This window comes from Rhinolophus sinicus, linkage group LG05 (assembly GCF_036562045.2).
Source record: "Rhinolophus sinicus isolate RSC01 linkage group LG05, ASM3656204v1, whole genome shotgun sequence".
Lineage (NCBI taxonomy): Eukaryota > Metazoa > Chordata > Mammalia > Chiroptera > Rhinolophidae > Rhinolophus > Rhinolophus sinicus.
Window position 1 is genome coordinate 90,715,939 of NC_133755.1, and position 20,511 is coordinate 90,736,449.

Below are 20,511 nucleotides of genomic sequence, written 5' to 3' on the forward strand. Positions count from 1 at the left end.
TCTGTGCCTAGCACTGGGCTCTCTGTACCTGAGGCCATTGGAGCCCCCCAAATGCCTCTGTTTGGGAGGGCAGAAACGGGGGGGCGGGGGGGGGATCAGGGAGTAATCTTTCACCCTCTTCTTGAGGCCCATTCCCTCTTGAGCCGGAGCTGGGGTGTGCAGATGGTCGTCACTAGGGGGCGCTCGGCCTCCGCAGGGAAGCTTGGTGAACTTGGGAGAGCAGCATCTGCGTGAGTGAGGACGCGTGTGTCAGTTTGAGAGTGTGTGTGTGGGGGAGGGGGGACCTGAGAGTGTTGGGGGGGGGAGAAGAGCAGGGGTCACCCCAGGATTCCAGTAGATCTGTGTTTCTCTATCCCTACCCGTCCCTGTCCGACCCCCCATCCCCACGCCCTCTCCAATATTCCCAGCAAAGGTAGGGAATACGTAGCTCTAGAGCCCTGTCCGCATATAACCTCACTTTCCTGTTCCCTCCCGGCAAATACCGCGTATGGGTCTCCGAGCAAAGGGGATTTGATGGGTAATTTTCAGGCGGTGAAGCTCGGTGGGTGTCAAGCTTTCTCTTCACTGAGGTGGGTGGGGGAGACTAGGATTCACTAGGTGTCCCCAGGCGAAGGCAGTGCCAACGGACCTGGCTGAGCGTGGAGCGGCTGGAGGCGGAGGGGGTCTGTTTCCTCCTCGGGGGCGTGTCAGAGGCGGGGTCCGGGAGGGCGGGGACAGAACCAACAGGCCTTTATCTAGGCGGCTGGTAGCGGTGAGAAGCGCAGAAGCTTGGGGCAGCCGGGCTGCGGGGAGGCCGCGGCTCGGGGGGCGAGTGGAGCAGGCGGCAGCAGCGCTCAGTCGGAAGACGCAGCAGCGAGACGGACGAACCCGCGGAGTCACCATCCAGGGGTCTCCGCACTGGAATTTGATATTCATTTATCTACGGTTTACCCTCCTTTTTTCTTAAACATTTTTAAAAACCGTATTCTTTTCCGTTTTAATTTATTTTTGCTTCCCATTCCCCACTTAAATCGGGCTGGCCATTTGGGGAGATTTTTCCTTTACTCCCCCAAATCACTCCGGATTTTGGAAACCAGCAGAAAGAAGAAAGAGGTAGCAAGAGCTCCGGAGAGAAGTCGAGGAAGAGAGAGAGACGGGGTCAGAGAGCGCGCGCGGGCGAGTGAGCTACGAGAGGGACCGGGGTAAAGTGAGTGACCTGCTTTTGGGGGTGACCGCCAGAGCGCGGCGTGAGCCCTCCCTCTCCGGATCCCGCATCGGACCAGCAGCGCTGACGGACAGACAGACAGACACCGCCCCCGGCCCCAGCGCCCACCTCCTCCGTGGCCGGCGGCCGACGGGGGACGCGGCGGCGAGCCGCGGGAAGGAGCCGGAGCCCACGTCCGGAGGCGGGGTGGAGGGGGTCGGGGCTCGCGGCATTGCACTGAAACTTTTAGTCCAACTTCTGGGCTGTTCTCGCTCCGGAGGAGCCGTGGTCCGCGCCGGGGCAGCTGATCAGAGCGGAACCGGGAGAAGTGCTAGCTCGGGCCGGGAGGAGCCGCAATCCGAGGAGGGGGAGGAGGAAGAAGAGAAGGAAGAGGAGAGGGGGCCACGGTGGCGACTCGGCGCTCGGAAGCCGGGCTCATGGACGGGTGAGGCGGCTGTGTGCGCAGACAGTGTTCCAGCCGCGCGCGCGCCCCAGGCCCTGGCCCGGGCCTCGGCTCGGGGAAGAAGAGGAACCCGCCTAGGCGTGGAGGAGAGCGGGCCGCCCCGCAGCCCGAGCCGGAGAGGGAGCGCGAGCCGCGCCGGTCCCGGCCGGGCCTCCGAAACCATGAACTTTCTGCTCTCTTGGGTGCATTGGACCCTTGCCTTGCTGCTCTACCTCCACCATGCCAAGGTAAACGGCCGTGCCCGCCTGGCGCTGCGGGCCGCTGCGAGTCCTCTCCCGGCTGGGGACGTGCGTGCGAGCGCGCGCGTGGGGGCTCCGTGCCCCACGCGGGTCTTTCGGCACCGGGCGCGCGGCTTTCCCGTGTATTCTCGTACGTGTAGGGGGAGGGGGCGCGCGCTAGGTGGGAGGGCACCAGGATAGAGTCTCACCGCCCACGCGGGCCCTGCCCACCCACCAGAGTCACCGCACGTACGATCTGGGCCGACCAGCGGAGGGCGGGAGCCGCAGGAGGAGGCCGAGGGGGCTGGGCTTGCGCTGCCGCCGGCTGCTGAAGTTTGCTCCCGGCCGCTGGTCCCCGAAGAACTGGAAGTCCGGGCAGCGGGGGCGGGAGCCGGAGCCCAGCGGGCAGGGGGGTGCTCGGACCTTGGACCGAGGGAGGGCTGAGAGCGTAGAGGGGGCAGGGCGCAGGCGCGAGAGGGGGCTTGCTGTCACTGCCACTCGATCTCTTCGGCCCTCTCCTCGAGTTTGGGAAAAGTTTTGGGGTGGATTGCTGCGGGGACCCCCCTCTCCGCCAGGCCACCTGCGCGGCGCCACCCCCGCTCGTCCTCGCTCGCGTCCCGCTCCGTGCCCGCCCTCCCCCGCCCGGCCGGGCGCGCGCGGCGCGGAGCCGATTACATCAGCCCGGGCTTGGCCGGCCGCGTGTTCCCCGAGCCGCCGCGGCCCGAATGGGGAGCCGGGGAGGCGAGCGGCGCCCCTCCCCCCGCCAGCCCTCCGCGGGAAGGTGACCTCTTGAGCTAGCCCCGGCCAGAGGACCCAGAGAACCCTGTCCCTTCCCGCTGTCCCTAGCCCCTAACCCCCTCCTATGCTAGGAATTTCCTAAGGCCCCTTGCCCAATTCCTCACTAGCGTGGAGAGAAGCCCCTGCCACCCCTTTAGTTTTTACTCCCTTCTGCTGAGAAGACCCATCTAACCTCTGTCCAGCCCCAGAGTCCAGGGAAAGGATGGTTTCTGTCAGAGTCAGGGTGCCAGGGCCCACTCGGGTGCTTTGTTGAGACTGTACCTCAAGTCCGGACTTGGTGACAGTCAGCTTTCCTCCCTTCCCCCACACTTCCGAGTGAGCTGCTCTTTAGCTTTTATGAGGGTGGGCCAAGGGAAGGTTTAACGAGTGTCATTACCCCACTTTGCACTTTTTGTAACAATGGTTTGAAATTTGCTGTGACATAAGCAGTGTAGGACTAGCCTTTTCTGAATCTTTGGAAGGAGCTCCTGCCAGCCTTGCAAACACACTTTGTCCTGGTAAAATGGGACATTGGGGCAGGAGCAGGTGGCTTTTTGGAACTCCAAACTTGCCCACCCAACTTGCTTCTCAAAGCCAGCTAAAGAGGTCATTTTCCCACCCTTCTTCTTACACCTTCCCTCAGCCAGAGTCCCCTTGGAGAGAGGCAGAAATGGGCTGGGGTCCCTGCTGCCACCCAGTGTTCCTCAGACCCTGGCACAAAGGCCTTGGCTCTGGGCCTCCAAGTTGGTGGGGGAGGGGGGAAGAGTGGCGGACTGGCCACAGTGTGACCTTCAGAGGCCCCCAGAGAAGGGCACCTGGCCCCTCCCTGCCCAGAAGCGCTCCTCCCTGTGCCCCCTGGCCTTGGAGGGGAAGTTTCTATCCCCTTTCCTTGTTGGGGCCCAGGAGGAGTGGAGGGCATACAGAAAATGTTGGTAGAAGGAAGCCAGGGGGTGTCCTGGGGATGGGCGAGGGGCTGAGGGGAGACTCTGGGGGGGCCCCTAAGGGAGCTGCAGTTGGAGGCTATCCAGCTGGGAGTCTAGAAACTGTTATCTGACCTTGGCCCTGGGGGCAAGGCTGGGGGATCTGGGGTGCAGTTGGGAGTGTGTGAAAGGCAAGAGAGATCCAGACTGTGAGACTCCCTCTCAGAGGGTCTGCAGTTCTGTGGGCTAGAGGGCACCTCTGCTGCTCCGGATCTGCCCTTGAAGAGGGGCAGGTGGGGTGGGCAGTTAGTGAGAGCTGGAGATCCTCTGGACCCGCTGGGAGAAGCCTTTGCCTGGTGCTGTCAGGTCCACATGGTTGGGCTTGTTGACCTTCACAGCTTCTGGGGAAGGGAGGAATGATCTGGTGGGGGTGGGGAGAGTTGGGGGAGGCCTCCCGCCTAGGTAGTGCAGGGGGCCCCCTAGGGGTTGGGCAGTGCTAGGGCATAAAAGTCTCTCCTGGTTGCATTTGAGGAAGGTGCCCAGGTGACGGACTTGGGGAACCCTTCATTCTGGGAGGGAGAAGAAACCAGGGAGCAAAGTAGGAGTGTGAAGCTTGAGGTTTTGGAGATATGTTCAGGCCCTGGCTAGATTTGTACATGGGGAGAAATGGGGCTTCCCCTCCCCCGGGGCTTCCAGGGCTTCCAGATTTTACCTTTCAGGCAACCTGTGGGTTTGCCGACTATTCCTGAGAGGTGAAGAGTTTGGATGGGGGAGGGTGGTGCCCTTCGGTCATCTGCACCCCCTCCCTTCCCAGCACCAGCTCACCCTGGTATTTGTCATGTCAGCAGGAGAAGGTCACCATGTTGTTTTTCTCGCCCCCAGTCCTTCCTTCCTGCCCCAGTCCAAATTTGTCCTCCTGTTTGACCTTAATACTTACCGGTGGCTTTGGACCAGGGAATCAGGGTGGCTGAGAGGATTCACTTACCTTAGGTCAGCAATGGGCCAGTGAGAGCCAAGAGAGGGAAATGTGGGGTAGGGGCGGGGACCTGGGCAGTGGAGCATTCTGGAGTATTCCTATTGCATTTTGCCTCTCACTCCTCAGTGTCTGGTCAGTCTTTATCTTGGGCTTCGAGTTGGAGCAGTTCAAGGGTGGTGGGTGGGCTCTGTGCTGTGGGGAGTCCATGGTGCTGCCCAGTTCCTCTCAGAAGGCTTGGCAAAGCCAGAGGCTGTGGGCTGGGAGGGCCAGGGGAGGGAGCGGGGGCAGGGTGGCTTGTATGTCCCTGCTCATGCCCATGCCTTATTCTTTTGTTTTGTCTTCAGTGGTCCCAGGCTGCGCCCATGGCAGAAGGAGAGCAGAAAGCCCACCAAGGTGAGTCCCCTGGCTCTTGGATGGAGGTCCCTTTGCCTCCCGTGGGTTGGGTGAAGAGGCCTAATTACTTCTTTTCAGGTGGGGGGAAGGAACTGGGGCCCAGGAATTCAGGGACTGGGAAAGGACGATATTAACCCTTCATTCTGGGGGACTTTCCTACTCAGGCCTCTGCTAGAAATAGGACTTACAGCCTTTTTCTCCTGCTCTTTCCAGTAAAGTTTTCTTTGGAGAGGGAGCTGTGAGCACAGACCAGGAAGACAAACAGTGTTCAAGGATCCCAGATGTTGAGGGAGGTGTCCCTTGTCCCCACTACTCCCAAGGGAGGATAGCTATTCCTTGTCACTTCCAACCCAGCCATGTTCCACCTTTGGGGCCTATGTGGAAGGGGGCTGTGACCCTTGCCACCCAGAGAGCTGGCCGTGTGTGAGCTGGAGGTGCAGAAGGCCCAAACTCATGGGACCCCATTCCCCAGTTTGCATTCCTTTGGGGATGGAGAGAGGAAGCCCTGCAGCCTCCCGCTGCCCTCCGGGTGGAGGAGGTTTGGGTGCTGTGAACTTCCCTCCTGGGCCAGCAGAGGGCTGGCTGTAGCTTCCAGGCGCCCCGCCCCCCTGCCCAAGCCTAGTCGGCCTGTCTTTTGTTCCCTTCGGTTTGAAGTAGGGAGCCTGCCATTTCTCTAGGGACGCCCAGGCTCTCCCCACTACTGAATGTGAAAGGAGTGCCTGATGCCACCCCCCATAGCTCCCCACCTCTGTGGAGGGAAGGCCCTGGGGTATTCCTCCAGGCGAGCTTCCCTGACCTAAATCCAGTGGGCTCAGGGTAGTGGCCAGGGCTGTGTTTGCTCTCCCAGGCCGGTTCTGCCTCTTTCCTGGCTCAGAAACCCTTTCCTTGGCCCAGGGCCTGGCTTCCCGGCCACTTCACAGCCTGTGGCACTGACAGGCCACCAGTTCCCAGTGGTCTCTATGGCCTGGGAGAGGCAAGACAAATAGTCTTTGTTGGAGAAAAGGTTGTCTTCCGAATTAAGGAAAAACATGGAAGTCTGATGTTGGAGTGTCTGTGTGTCCACGCCCTGTGCAAAAGCAGGATGGCTTTCTTTGGAGGCAGTGGCTGGGGTGTGAAGGGTCCTGCTGAAGTTGCCCCCTTCCCCTCCTACGGGCCTTGGGAATTCCAGGGAGCTTTTCCAAGGAATTTTCTTCCAGGATCTTTTTACCCTCAGCTATCCACCGCCATGGCCCAGGCCAGACTTTTCTGCTATCCTATCCTGGGTGGGGCCTGTGGCCCTGAAGCCTGGGCCACCTCTGTCCTCAACCATGACGAAGTGTCAGGTCAAGAAGTCTTGATTAGTCATCTTCTTCAAGATAGACTTGGCTTTGAAAAGGACTTTTTCACGTCCCTGGTCGTGTTTATACTCTTTTTTTGACTATGCTTCACCTTAACCCTTTTGGGGGGTGGAGAAGAATTCTGTGCTGTTGCCTGGATGGGAGAAGTAGAGACCTCAAGCAAGGCCAGAGACTGGCTTGGACACCCCTACTATTTCTGTTTTCACACCTGTGGCCTCCTCACCCCCTTCACCCCCGGCCCACTTCCCCTCAACTCTCTCAATTCTTCTCAATTCACCTATTGTGCACACAATCCTAGGCCCCTTTTCCTTTGCTCCTTGGAGGGAGGAGGAAGGGGAAGCTCGGCTACAGTCTCTGGGGAAAGGCAGCCTTGGTGCGGTTCCAAAGCTGGTGTCACCTGGGCTGAGAAAAGGGAGCTTGTTCTCAGGGCTAGAAATGGAAGACAAAACTCCACATTTTAGCCTCTGTTTCAGTGTCTTGAGAGCTCAGCCCAACTCACTTATACAGATGTACAGCGTGTGAGGCACAGAGAAGGAGGAACTGACTCAAGGTCATACCAAGTCCTGGCTAGAGCCCAGCCTCCTCTCTGGCTGGGTGCTGCTTCTTACCTCCTGTGCAGGGGAGACTCATTTTAGGGACAGGATTGCTATGTGAGGGTAGTGGGGGGGGGGCGGGGAGGGTGTGATGGTGTGTGTCAGGCTGGGCCACAATTTGGAGTAGTCATTCCAGAGGGAGTCCTGAGTTTATTTATTCTCAAGGGCCCGCCCCTGTGGCCCAGAATTACCCCTTCATGCTCCAATGCACCTCAGGCTCTGTGGCCAGCCTGGGAAGCTGTCTTTGCCCTGGTCTCCCTCCAGATCAGCTTCTAGAAATGCTCTGTGGCTGCAATGGCAGCACCGTTTTTTCCATGATGCAAGCAGTTTGCCCTCTTGGGCGGGGTTATCGCTGGCTGGCAGGGCCTGCTCAGTGTGCCCGCCCACTGCCACCTGCTGATTCCAAGCCGCCCCATTCACTGTGCCGATGCCCACTACCTCCTCAGCCCATGTCTGGGGAGGGGTCTGGCAGGTGGCAAAGTGCCCCCTGAAGCATCTCGTCTGTTTTCACATGATGTCAGCTAGGAAAGGCTTTGATGTCCGAGGTGATTTTAACTCTACCACTTACTAGAAATAGGGACTTGGGGCAAAGTTACTCAGCCTTTCTGAGCCCCCAGTTCCCCATTTGTAAAATGAGCGTCCTACTAAAACCTCATAGTACCATGTACGGAGCATTGTTTGAGATGCCAACTATGGATTACCATACACAATAATAAGTACTCATTAAATGATTGTAGGTCGGTTGGTAGATAATGGCAGTGGCTGTGGAGAGGTTATAAGGAAATGGGGAGTAGGTTGGCCAAGCTAGCTGTTTCTCCTCTCATGGGAAGCTGAGAGCGCCCCAGCGGGTATACTCCCACTCAAACTGTCCTTTGGCATCAACGTTGACCCAGGAATTGGCTCGGCCGTCATGGTGAGGCAGGGACCAGATGTGGCAGGCCGTCTCCCTTGGAACCTGACAGTATCCTGTGATCTTTGGCATAAAAACAGGCCTTCCTCCGTGTTGACCGTGGAAAGCTTGGGGAAGGACTTCAACCATAGTTGGAGGGACTTAAGTAGGTTTATGGAAGGACTTGCCCTATGGTGGGTATCTCTCACAGAAACCCTGAGGAGTGAACTTCCTAAGCTGGTGGAGATAGGGGCTGGCCATCTTTTGTGTGACCTGCCGGGCTCATGTGTCACCCCGTCCCATGCAGTGGTGAAGTTTATGGATGTCTACCAGCGCAGCTATTGCCGTCCAATCGAGACCCTGGTGGACATCTTCCAGGAGTACCCCGATGAGATCGAGTACATCTTCAAGCCGTCCTGTGTGCCCCTGATGCGGTGTGGGGGCTGCTGCAACGACGAGGGCCTGGAGTGTGTGCCCACTGAGGAGTTCAATATCACTATGCAGGTGGGTACCCGTGGGGAATGGTCAGGGGGACACTTGGGAGGAGGAGCCAGACTCGCCTTGCGCGGCTCCTGGGCCTGAGTCAGTCAGGCGGAGGTGCGAAGGGTCTTGCCTCTTTGGGGAAAAATATGCCTGCATTTCCCAGCCCAGGTTTCCAATGAGCCCCGACCACCTCTTCCTCCTCCTTGACCTTTTTTCTCCTGGACTCAGGAGGAGAGTGACACCTGTTATAGCAGTGTGTTTCGTGTTTCATCCAACCTCCCTCTTTGGGGCTCTGTTTGGGAAGCTGGATGAGAGTGATCTGTGGAGAATTGAAAAGCCAGTTGTTTGGTGCTGCCTGGTGACAGGGTCCATCTCAGCCTGGTGGGAGGGAGGCAGCTTGAGAACCTGTGGGAGGGAGGGGCTCTTGGGTTTCTGCTAGGGGTCAGGCTGAGCCTAGAGGGGATAAAAGGGGGGGAGAGGTGGGGAGTGGCAAGAATCCAGGACCTGAATTCCCAGCCTGGCCAACCCTTGTAGCCATGTCTGCCCTCAAGAGGAGCAGGGGCTCCTTGAGGTCAGCAGGGCTGGGGGAGTTGGGATGGGCCTGAGGCACTTTCTGGTACAGCCTCTGGTCCCCCTACCTCCACCACCCATCCCTGCTCTGTAGAACCCCTGGGTGCTGCGTGGCAAGAGCCACAGGGGTGTCCCATGTGGGTATGGCTGGCTGGGTCACTAACCTCTGTGATCTGCTTCCTTTTCCTCTAGATTATGCGGATCAGACTTCACAAACTCCAGCACATAGGAGAGATGAGCTTCCTACAGCACAACAAATGTGAATGCAGGTGAGGATCGAGTCACGGATTCATTCGTTCAGCAAACCGTGGCAGGGTGCCTGCTCTCTGCCAGGGTTAAGCGTATTCCATTTGTTAGCCTGTTTTCACCTTCCAAATGTATAATCTTGGGCATTACACATTACACATTGGACATTTGGATTTTACTGCAGTGTGCCTCAGCTTCCATATCTGTAAAGTGGGTGCAATAATAGTATGTACCTTATAGCATTGTTATAAGGATCAAGTGAGTTATATGTAAAGAGATTAAAACTGTATTGATGTATCATAAATACTATGTTAAGTTTTTATTGTTTAATTATTATCATCATCGTTATCATCACCGTCTGAACCCCTCTCTGTTTTGTTCTTTTCTCTTTCCCTACCCACTGCAGACCAAAGAAAGATAGAGCAAGGCAAGAAAAGTAAGTGGATATGACTTTAGTTCTCCTCCTTTTCCTTGGTTGGTTTTCTTGGTTTGGGGCTCTTGGCTTCCTCTCTCAGGGGGTCTGATGGCTTCACTGGGTTAGGGAGTTGGTCATGAAGACATGTGGTGGCAGCATTGGGATGGAGCAAACTCCAGGATTATGGCTTCAGAATTAGTGACAAAACCCAGCCTGGAACCTGGAGCCTGGAGCTTCCTTTGGGAGAGATGACGTGTTCCAGGTCTCTAGGTCATTCCTGGCCAGGACTTGAAGTTTTGGTGTATTGAGGGGCAGCGTGGACATTGGCTCCCTGGCTTGCTTTGGCCTCCCATCACCCATAGCAGGGAGAGGAGGGGGTGGCAGAGCTTTTGTGTGGTAGACGAAACGGCCTCTTATGGTGGCTGCTGCGGTGGTACCGTTGGATTTGGGGCCAGTTGGGGTGTTTCCTTGGTGCATGCCCTCCTATAGCAGTGAATCAGACCTGGGACTCTCAGTCCTCTTGGCCAGGGAGAAAGAGTTGAATGTTGGTCATTTTCTGAGGCTTCCAGTTACTCAGTATGGAGTGTCGAGTCAGGATGGAGCAGGGATGAGTGGGGGCAAGGTCTGGGGTAGGGAGCCTTCAATACAGGGTGAGCGCTGGTATGGGGATGAGTCTACAGGAAAAGAGACTGAGAGAGAGCACCTCTGCCCTTTCCTCTCCCCACCCCCACCATCCTATCTGCCCCGAATGGTCTGGGGACATTGAAGCCCCCTAGGCCTCAACCCCTTGCCTCTTCCCTAAGTCCCCGACTTCCAGGATTGCTGGGCTATCAGCAGTGATTTGGGAGAGTAAGCATGTGTGCATGTATACATACACACACACACACACACACACACACACACACACGCACGGGGAGAGGGGGAAGGCGTCTGTGTGTGTGTGTGTGTGTGAATGTGAGTGAAGACCTTCCTCCTTCCAGCACTTTCTCCCAACAAGAGGGAACAGACTTGCCTCTCACCTTGATCCCTTCCCCTCTCTTTCTTCCCCTGTGGCAGACATTCTGAAGCGCATTCTCTTGGGCCTGGCAGGTGTGGAGAGTACTGGTTCTCTTGAAGTGGACAGGCTTCAGCCTGCCCCCCTTGCCCATTCCCCAAATGCCTGCTTTGCCCACAGGGAGAGTGGGGGGCTCGCCTGGGCTCCGAAGAGAGTCTGGTGAGATGGTGTAGCAGGCTTTGACAGGCTGGGGAGAGAGCTCCCTGCCAAGTGCCGCCCAGGCCACTCCTCTCCATGCCTCCTTAATGCCCACCCCACCCTCCTGCCAGCCTGCCTGGGGCTCTGAGGACATCCAGCCCCACCTCTCAACCCAGGTTACGGCTGGGCAGGCAGGTGATTTCTATGTACTCCCCTTGGTTTTGTGCCAGCCCCAAAGTGGAGCTGCTTTCTCATATTTGCAGAGGCAGGGCCCCTTGTTGTTGCATTTAGAAATGAAGACAGAAGCACCCCGTACCCCCCATCCCCTCCCCCAATCATGTCAGGTCTCTGACCGAATCCCCAAACTCTAGCCTACCTTTTATAGCCCCCTGACCTTCAGGGTCAGTCTTGTACATGGTGCTTTGCCCACTGCCTGGGACCAGGAGCCACCATGAGCATGGGGGCCTTTGGGACCTGTGCCCTCCACCCAACCTCTGCTCTCTGCCCAAAGCCTTGTTGGGAGTTGGGTTTGCTGCCCCAGGGTGGCCAAAGTGAGAAGAAGGAGCCATCGAGTACCTGCTGCCCCAACCCACATGTGTGTGCAAGTTCTTTCCTGGAGCCCACCTGCCTTCAGTCCCCTGAGCGTATCCTGTATCCTGCCTTCCTCATTGCTGCTTTTCCTCTCCCCTGCCCCCTCTCTCTCTGGCTCTGTTTTTTTATTTTCCAGAAAATCAGTTCGAGGCAAGGGAAAGGGGCAAAAAAGAAAGCGCAAGAAATCCCGGTATAAATCCTGGAGCGTGTATGTGGTGCCGCTGCTCTCATTCCCTGGAGCCTAACCAGGGCCCCCAATCTAACTGCTGCCCACAGGACCCCTTAACCCTCCTCCCTCCCTCCCTCTCTCCCTCCCTGGCTCTCATCCTCCCCTCTGCCCCAGTGTCTCTCTCTCACTCTCACTCCACTAATTGGCACCAATGGGTAGATTTGGTGGCGGCGTTGCTGGTCCAAGGTTGGGCTGGGTGGGTGGGCAGAGGGGGCCAAGAGGAATCAGGGAGGGGGCTCTGGCTTGGCTGGGCACTACCTTTCTCTCACCCACTGGGCACTGGTGACGGGCCCATGTTGGCACAGGTGCCAGCCAATGGTACCTGCTTACCCAACTGGCTTCCACTGCTCTAGGCTTCTGCGCTTGTCTGGAAGCTGAGGGTGGTGAGGAGGGCAGACCAGGTGTGAGGAAGGGGCTTGAATGATATGAGGCAGCTTGTTGTTGGCCGGAGGAGGAGGTTGGGTGGGTTCAAGCACCATTTGGCAGCCCCTCTTATGGACTTAGGGCCTCTGGAGGGGAGTCCCCTATTCCAGCCCAACCGTGACACACACAGAAGCCTCCCTATAGGGCAGCTGCTTCCTCTGGTTTGGAGGCTGTGGTGGACCCTGCTCGGGGCCCTTTGGTCACCAGTGGCCTGGCCTGTGGACACTGCCTCTGGGCCCAGCCTGCTGTCACACCCTATTTCAGCCCACCTCTGGTGGCAGAGCCTGGGCATGAGCCCTCCTTGCACAGGGAGAAGGTGGCCCCCAATTGCCGTCCCCATCAGGTGAAGAGTCAAGGTGTACTATTTTGGGGACAGTAGTTATTGGGGCCCTATGGCCTGAGACTTGCACTTGTCCCCATGGAACCACATTGCCCCTTACTGCAGCCCTTTCCTTGCACTCTCTGCCCGTCTGTGTCTGCCTCTTCCTGCGGGCAGGCTTCCTAGCCATTGCTGCCTCTTTCCGCCGCTCTCTCTGTCTTCTGCTGTAGCACTTGGTTCTTTCCAGGGTGTGGAAGGATGTGGGAACCCACGAGCCGGGTGGGGGTGCCGCTGTGCACACATTAGGGGATGTTGCATGGGTTTTTTTTCCTCTTTCTCTGCTGACGCTCTAGCTTAGATATCTTTCCTTTTGCCTTTTTGCAGTCCCTGTGGGCCTTGCTCAGAGCGGAGAAAGCATTTGTTTGTACAAGATCCGCAGACGTGTAAATGTTCCTGCAAAAACACAGACTCGCGTTGCAAGGCGAGGCAGCTTGAGTTAAACGAACGTACTTGCAGGTTGGTTTCCAGAGGGTGAGCGAGTCAGAGAGGGGCTTCACACAGAGGTGGAGAGAGAGAGAGAGAGAGAGAGAGAGAGAGAGAGAGAGAGAGAGAGATTGAGAGATTGAGAGCGCACGAACGTACCTGAGAGGGGCCAGCTGCTTGCTCGGCTTCTAGCTGCCTGCCTGCCTGGTGACTACTACCTTCTTGGCTCTCAAGGCCTCTGCGGTGGGTGGCGGGCACTGTCCTGGCCTGGCAGGGCCCGTTCAGAGGTGGCCCTGGTTGCCTGAGTGGTAGACTGGTGTGGCCTAATATGGTGGTATGGACGCAAGCTGTGTGTTGTGTCCCGTGGTCCTGCTCGTGGTTGGTTGTTGGTCCTGATGTTGTGATGACTACCTTTGCTACTAATACTGAGGAACCTTCCCGGTGTGGGGGACGCTGCGATGTACAAAGTGAAAACACTCTATTGAGAGCCTCGCCCTCTGAAGTCTACACCACTGGGCTTCTCATCCCTCAGTGTCTCTCCACAGGGAGCAGGGGTTGAGTCCCTCCTCAGACTGGGGTTCTGGAGGGCATGGGCTTTGGCTGTTGTTGGTTTAGGGCAGGTGGGCGATGTAACATCTGGGGACACTAGATATCTTTAACACCTAGCAGTCATGGTGACAACCTCAAATAGCCCACATATTTCCAGATGCCCCCAGGACAGGTGGAGGGGGGGGGCGTGCCCACTTTCCTAACATTAGACTGAACTTCTCATACCCTGGGCCTGGTTTTTATTCACCTGTGTGACACCCACCCCTCCCATTCTCACCTCCAAGGCATCTGTATCTCTGTTCTTTGTCCACAGCGGGGACCAAGGGGACCAAGGAAGTGTCAATTGAGTGAATATAAGAGTGAGTTCAGGGAGTGAGGTCAGGAGCACTAGGCCATTTTGGCCTGTCCGCCAAGGCAGGGAGCCTCTGAGCCCACAGAAGTGTCACCCAGGGAGGAGGGGCTTGTGTGGGGATTCCCCAGGCAGGGCCAGGGTGTCCCCTGGCTTGTCCAGAGGCTCCATTAACCAAGTCCTTGGAGTGTGGCTGCCTCTTCCCATCCAGCATGTTCCTGTGGCTTGTGAGTGTTCAGAGGACGCTGACCAGGTCTTGGGGTGTTGGTGTGGGGCTCTTGTCTGTTTTGGCAGTATGTGAAGACAGGAAGTGTAGGCTAGTATTGGGGTGGGGTCTCAGCCTAACTGCAGGGTTGGATGAGGCGTCTCCATCCCCCCCAGAGGCTTCATGGGAGGTAAGGGACTTGCCATTTTAGGGTTTCTATACAGATGATTCTGCAGAGATACTGACTCTCTGGGATGGGAATGTCTGAGGTAACCTGGGAGCTAATTGAAGTTACCCCGACTTCCAGAGACCTTCCCCTACCCCTGACCTGGCTGTATGGGGAAGTTCAGTACCTCAACCTGGAGGCTTAGCATCCCGATTCCCACGGTCTCAGAAGGGAAGGGCCTGCTCTGACTCCTCCTCACAGTTGGGAGAGTAAAAGACATCAGACCAGGGCCAGGGGCATAATGAGAAAGTTCTAGGAGTCCCTTCTGCTTCCGTGCAAGTAGCACAGCCACCAATTTGTCTCTCCCCACCCTGAGTTAAGTAGCATATTAGGAAGGAAGGCAGCCTGGGACCCAGAGCCGGCTGCCGCCAGTGAGCTCAAGAAAGATGAGGCTTGTAGCCGAGGCTGGGAGAGAGGACATGGAGAAGGGGGTTGTGTCCCTTACCTTCCTGGGGCCTCAGACCCCGCTGGCTCCCCCTCCCTTGGGAGCCTCACTTCCCCAGGGGCAGTGCCTCCCCTTCAGCTGGCTGTGCTCTTTCCCCTGGCTCCCCCAAAGCAGCCCCATAGAGACTGAGCTGAAACACCTCTTTCAGGGCAGGGACCCTTTCCTGATGAACTTGGTCCAACTCTGATCACCCATCAGCTCTTAAATGTCAAGTAGCGACCGTTCTTTAGTACTTACTCATTTGTTGCATGTTGATGAGATGTCCTCATGGTCTTGTTTTGTCTCAACAAGATTGTAAGCTTTAGAGGGCAGACTGGGAGCCCTGGGCATAGCTACTACTCAGACAGTAGCTCAGACAGGCCGGGGGGGTGGGGTGGGGGCCTTGGACAGGGGTGGCTTTCTCACTCACCCCAGGGCTTCCTGAGGCAGGACCTGTCTGCTGCAGGGACTCTGGCTGCCAGGAAGGGCAGGCTGCCTACCTCACCACCAGGTCTCCTCACCTGGCCCTGACAGCTGGCCTCTGTTTTCCATTCCCTGCAGATGTGACAAGCCAAGGCGGTGAGCCCGGCTGGAGGAAGGAGCCTCCCTCAGGGTTTCGGGAACCTCTCACCAGGAAAGATGGCTACAGAATGACTGATAGAAAAAGCACGCCGCTGCCACCACACCACCATCACATTGACAGAACAATCCTTAATCCAGAAACCTGAAATGAAGGAAGAGGAGACTTGCGCAGAGCACTTTGGGTCCGGAAGGCGAGACTCCGGCAGAAGCATTCCCGGGCGGGTGACCAAGCACGGTCCCCCTTGGAATTGGATCGCTATTTTATTTTTCTTGCTGCTAAATCACCGAGCCCGGAAGATTAGAGAGTTTTATTTCTGGGATTCTTATAGACACACCCACCCACATACATAACGTTTATATATATATATATATATATTATATATATAAAAATAAATATATATATTTTATATATATAAAATATATATATTCTTTTTTTAAATTAACATTGCTAATGTTATTGGTGTCTTCACTGGATGTATTTGACTGCTGTGGACTCGAGTTGGGAGGAACATGTTCCCACCCAGACCCTGACAGGGAAGAGGGTGGGAGGAGAGACTCTGGCATCACCTTTTTGACCCTCTTAGGGAGGCCAGGGTCCCATCCTTTGCCTAGGAACATGCGAGGCCAGGGCATGGGGGCAAATTTGGCCTGCTTTTGGGAACACCGACAAACCCAGCCCTGGTTCTGAGCCTCTCCCCCAAGTCAAATGGACAGAAAGACAGACGACAGGTACAGGGAATGAGGATGCTAGCTCCCAACAGGAGTTTGGGGAGCCTCAGGACACTTCTGTGCTTTGGGGATCCCCACCACATGCTGCACGGGAATCTTGCTCCCAGAGGCACTGCTTGGAAGATTTAGGAGCCTGGGCAGCCTTTACCTACTCTCACCTGCTTCCGAGAAGCCCGGGAGGCCACTGACAGATGTCTTGGCGAAGACAAAAGAGACATTGGTGGAAGATGGATAGCCCGGTGACAGCTCGTCGTCCGAGGGAAGGGCCTCCTGCCTTGGTCCTTTCCCTATTCTCCTTCCTGGGTGCAGCCCAGGAGGGCCTGACATCCTCAGACCATTGAAACCACTAGTTCTGTCCCCCCAGGAGACCTGGCTCTGTGTGTGTGAGTGGTTAATCCTCCTCCGTCCCCCGACCCAACCCTTCCCGCGGCACAGAGAGACAGGGCAGGATTCACATGCCCACCATGGAGGCAGAGAAAAGAGAAAGTGTTTTATATACGGTACTTATTTAATATCTCTTTTTAATTAGAAATTAAAGCAGTTAATTTAATTAAAGAGTAGGGTTTTTTCAGTATTCTTGGTTAATATTTAATTGCAACTATTTATGAGATGTATCTCTCTCTTGCTCTCTCTCGCTCTCTCTTATTTGTACTGCTCTTTGTGTGTAAAATTCATGTTTCCAATCTCTCTCTCCCTGATCGGTGACAGTCATCAGCTTGTCCCGAACAGATATTTAATTTTGCTAACACTCAGCTCTGCCCTACCCTTTCCCCTGGCTCCCCACCACACATTCCTTTGAAATAAGGTTTCAATATACATTTACATACTATATATATATTTGGCAACTTGTGTTTGTGTATATATATATATATATATATATATATATGTTTATGTATATATGTGATTCTGATAAAATAGACATTGCTATTCTGTTTTTTATATGTAAAAACAAAACCAGAAAAAATAGAGAATTCTACATACTAAATCTTTCTCCTTTTTTAATTTTAATATTTGTTATCATTTATTTATTGGTGCTACTGTTTATCCATAATAATTGTGGTGGGAAAGATATTAACATCACGTCTTTGTCCCTAGTGCAGTTTTTCGAGATATTCCGTAGTACATATTTATTTTTAAACAGCAACAAAGAAATACAGATATATCTTAAAAAGCATTTTGTATTAAAGAATTTAATTCTGATCTCAAAGCTCCTCCTGGTTTCTCCTTCTCCATTGAATCCTTGTTCCAGACTTCCTCCTGCCCCCTTTCCCTCTTCCCTTGGGGAATATGGCATTTATCTTAGGTCTGGGAAAAGGGACCCCAGCTGTGTTATATATGGGGCCCCCCACCTTACGGTGCTGGGGCCCAGAGTCCTTCCATTCTGCCTGGGCTGGTCCTGAGGAACCTGTCCATTCTCTTCCATGATATGGTGTATGTGTGGGTGTGCGGGGTGGGGGTGAGTGCTCTGGAAATGGGGGAGGGAGAGACAGCTCCTTAGACAGGAGCCAAGGCCCTGCAGTGAGTGGTGCTGCCTTCAGGAATCACGTGATCCTGGCCCTGTCCCTTGATCAAGGAAGGAACAGGCCATGTGTCTGACCTTGCTGCCCAGGGGCAGGAGGGAGCTGGCTTTGGCTACAGGGCCCTGTAGGCTACAACACGCTGAGAGTGGGAAGCGGTTGCTCACAGGGGCTTGGACCCCAGGGTATAATTTAGTTTTACTTAGTGAGTCCTGGAGTTCCTTGAGCCCCTGTAAGGTAGACCCACAGCTCTGGTTGCCCCTGAGGGGACTTTTCTCCTGCAGTCCTTGGGAAGGTAGAAGCTGTCTGGGTCTTTGGCATTTATGAGCAGTGCTTCCAAATGCACTTCTCGAGCCTCTCTTTTATTGCTACAAACAGTATTTATTGGGCCTGCCATCTCGCTAGGGCAAGGGATGCTATTAGGACTAAGGCACCATTCCACCCTTCATGGATCTGGTGAGGAGACACAGAATTATACATCCACACACAGGGAAACGTGAAATATTATGGGGCCATCTGATCCTGCGTGGGTGTGGGGGATGTATTGGGAGTGGCAGAATCTGGGGGGGCGGGCTCTTACCCCTTAAAGAAGACAGATGGGTTGGATGGAACGTGGAAGGGTTGAAGCAGACATCCCAGGCAGAAGGGATAGTGTGAGCAAAGGCATGGAGGGGGCACTAAGGAAGGCAGTGGGTGAGGGGTGGAGGCTGGAGAGAGAGGCAGGGTTAGCTTGCAGGGAGCCTGCAATGCCGCCCCAGTGCCAAGAGCCGACGACCTGTCAGAGACGAGCAGCAGCTGAGGGGCTTTAAACAGGGAACATCCCAACAGTGTGGCAGGCAGGAGGCAGGGAGGCCAACAGGAGGCTGTTGCAGTCCCCCAGGGGGAGGTGTCGAGGGGGTGGTGACTTCCTGAGAGTGATTGGGGAGGGTGCCCTCTGTCTCTCCAGACTATACTGTGAGGAAGACAGGAGGCAAGGTCCCTGCCCTCATGGAGCTTTTGGTCAAGTAAGCACTGGTTTTCCAAGCACCTTCCACCTGCCAGATCTGACATTGGTGAACGATGAATCCACACAAAAATGCCCTGTAAGATGGGGGTTCTTGTCATTCCCAGTAGGTATTTGAGCCTCTCAATTGGCCTCCTGGATGCTCCTCTCTCCTCCGTTTAGTTGATTCTCACACAACAGCCAGAGTGAATATGCTAAAATGTGAGTGCAATCATGTCACCTTTAGGCTCAAAACCCCGTGGAGACTCCGTTTTAGTCAGAGAAAAAGCCAAAGTCTGTACAATGGCCTTACAAGGCCCTGCACCATCCAGGCTGCCTCCACCACCCTCACAATGGTCACTCATCTCCAAACAAACTGGCTGCTTCTTTGTTCCTCAAACAGCAGGCATGCTCCGTCCTCAAGGCCTTTGTGTTGGCTGTTCCCTCTTCCTGGAGCTCTCTCTTCCTCCAGACATGGCATGTGTGGCTCTCTTAACCTGCAGGTTTTGTTCGCTTCTCACCCTTCTGACCACTGCATTCCTTTCTCACACTGCACTTTTCAGCACCTCCTCTTTTTCCCATTGCACACGCCGTCTTCTGACATACGCTAGCACAGAGCTGTCCAACAGGACTGTAACGTGAGCCACATATGGAAGTGAACGTTTTCTAGGAGCCAGATTTTAAAAGGTTAAAAGAAATAGGTGAAATTGATTGGAATCATATATTTCCTAAAATATGTGATTCCAATCAATTTGGAAGAATATATCAAAAATACCATTCCAACATCTAATCAATATAAAAATCAATGAAAGGTTTAACTTCTAAACGAAATCTTCAAATCTGTTGTGTATTTTGTTTTTATTGCACCTCTCCATTGGGGGTAGCCACATTTCCAATGCTCAATAGACGCACGTGGCTAGCGGCTACCATTCTGGATAGTATGGCTCCAAAATGTAATCTGCCTATGGTCTGTCTTCACCTTTACGCTCCCCCCCCCCCCCCCCCAGGATGCAAGCTATGTGAGGGTAGAGATTTTTGTCTGTTCATTGTTGTCTCCGGCTCCTAGAATAGTGCTTGGAACATTGTACATGCTTGATAAACATTTGTGAATTGACTGACATTGTTGAAACTGAGGCCTGGTGACTGAGGGTTTCACCCCAAGATTGTAGAGCTGGATGAGGGGTTGGTGGAGGGGCTTGCTAACAGGTGGGGATTTGAGCATGGCTGGGCGAGGAGAAGGGCTCAGCCTCAGCGGTAGGGATTAGGGACAAAGGCCTCTTCGTGGGTGCCAGGCTCTGTCTCCTCCTTTTAGCAATCCTGGAGATGGGGCTCATTATTTCTGCTTGGCAGGGGAGAAGCAGGAGGCTCAGAGAGGGTAAATAACTCGCCCAAACATTTACATACAGCCAGTACATGGCCAAGCTAGAATTTAAACCAGCTTTCCTGACTCCAATTCTAGTGCTCTTTCCATCACACCATGGTTGCCCCAGGCTAGGGCAGAGCATCAACAAATAAAAATGAGTCGTCTAGACTGAATACAAACAGGCAGAAGAAAAGTGGGACAGGGGGAGGATGTGGTGGTGGCCAAACCCAGGGCTGAAATCCAGACTTACCCAAGTGTGGTAAGGCAAGGCAAGGGACGGCAAGAGATGTCTCCAGGGGCTGAGGCTCGTCAGCGGAAGATCCGAAACCCAAGTACGAAAGAGATTGCAACACACAGCCTTGGAAGAGAGAAACAGTCTTTAAATAGATTATGGAGAAAAGAAGGAGAAAATGAACATGCTGCCTCCCCCAATGGTATAAGTCCCGCTCACGCACCTCTGCAGTCTTCCCAAAGGACTGCTCAAGGCCCAGGGAAGGCCCAGTCAAGGCCCAATGCCTCTGTTCTCTGTGATTGGGCCTGCCACGCTGTCCCAGTTCGTCTTCCCTCTGTGGGACTCACCCCCTCCCGTCCCCCAGTCTGAGCAGCATTTTCTCTGGAGATTCACAATGCTCCTTCTCAACTCTGGTCTGCCTACCGAGTCCCTTTCCCTTCTTCCTAGGGACTGACCTCCTCTAGTCACAGCCCCAGAGGCCTTCGGGGTACTTGATTCTCCGAAGAACCTGCCAGGCTTCTCTCCTCTCTCCCGGAAGAAGTTTGAGTGGATCCGTACAGACCTTGGTGATTCTGGAAGTCTAACCACCCTGCTGGGGAGAGAAGCCAGGTGGAGAGAGGCTCAGGTAGAAGCAGGACACAGCTGTTCCGACC

General features: G+C 54.9%; 1 protein-coding gene across 1 annotated transcript; it reads left to right on the forward strand.

The window, feature by feature from the left end:
* Positions 1-765: 765 nt before the first annotated feature.
* On the forward strand, positions 766-16,971 carry VEGFA (vascular endothelial growth factor A). Its single transcript, XM_019738410.2, has 8 exons — positions 766-1,873; positions 4,882-4,930; positions 8,057-8,253; positions 8,995-9,071; positions 9,455-9,484; positions 11,383-11,454; positions 12,602-12,733; positions 15,015-16,971. Exons 1-8 carry the CDS (start codon positions 1,808-1,810, stop codon positions 15,034-15,036), a joined length of 645 nt encoding a protein of 214 aa, XP_019593969.1. The 5' UTR covers positions 766-1,807; the 3' UTR covers positions 15,037-16,971.
* The last annotated feature ends 3,540 nt before the right edge of the window (positions 16,972-20,511 follow it).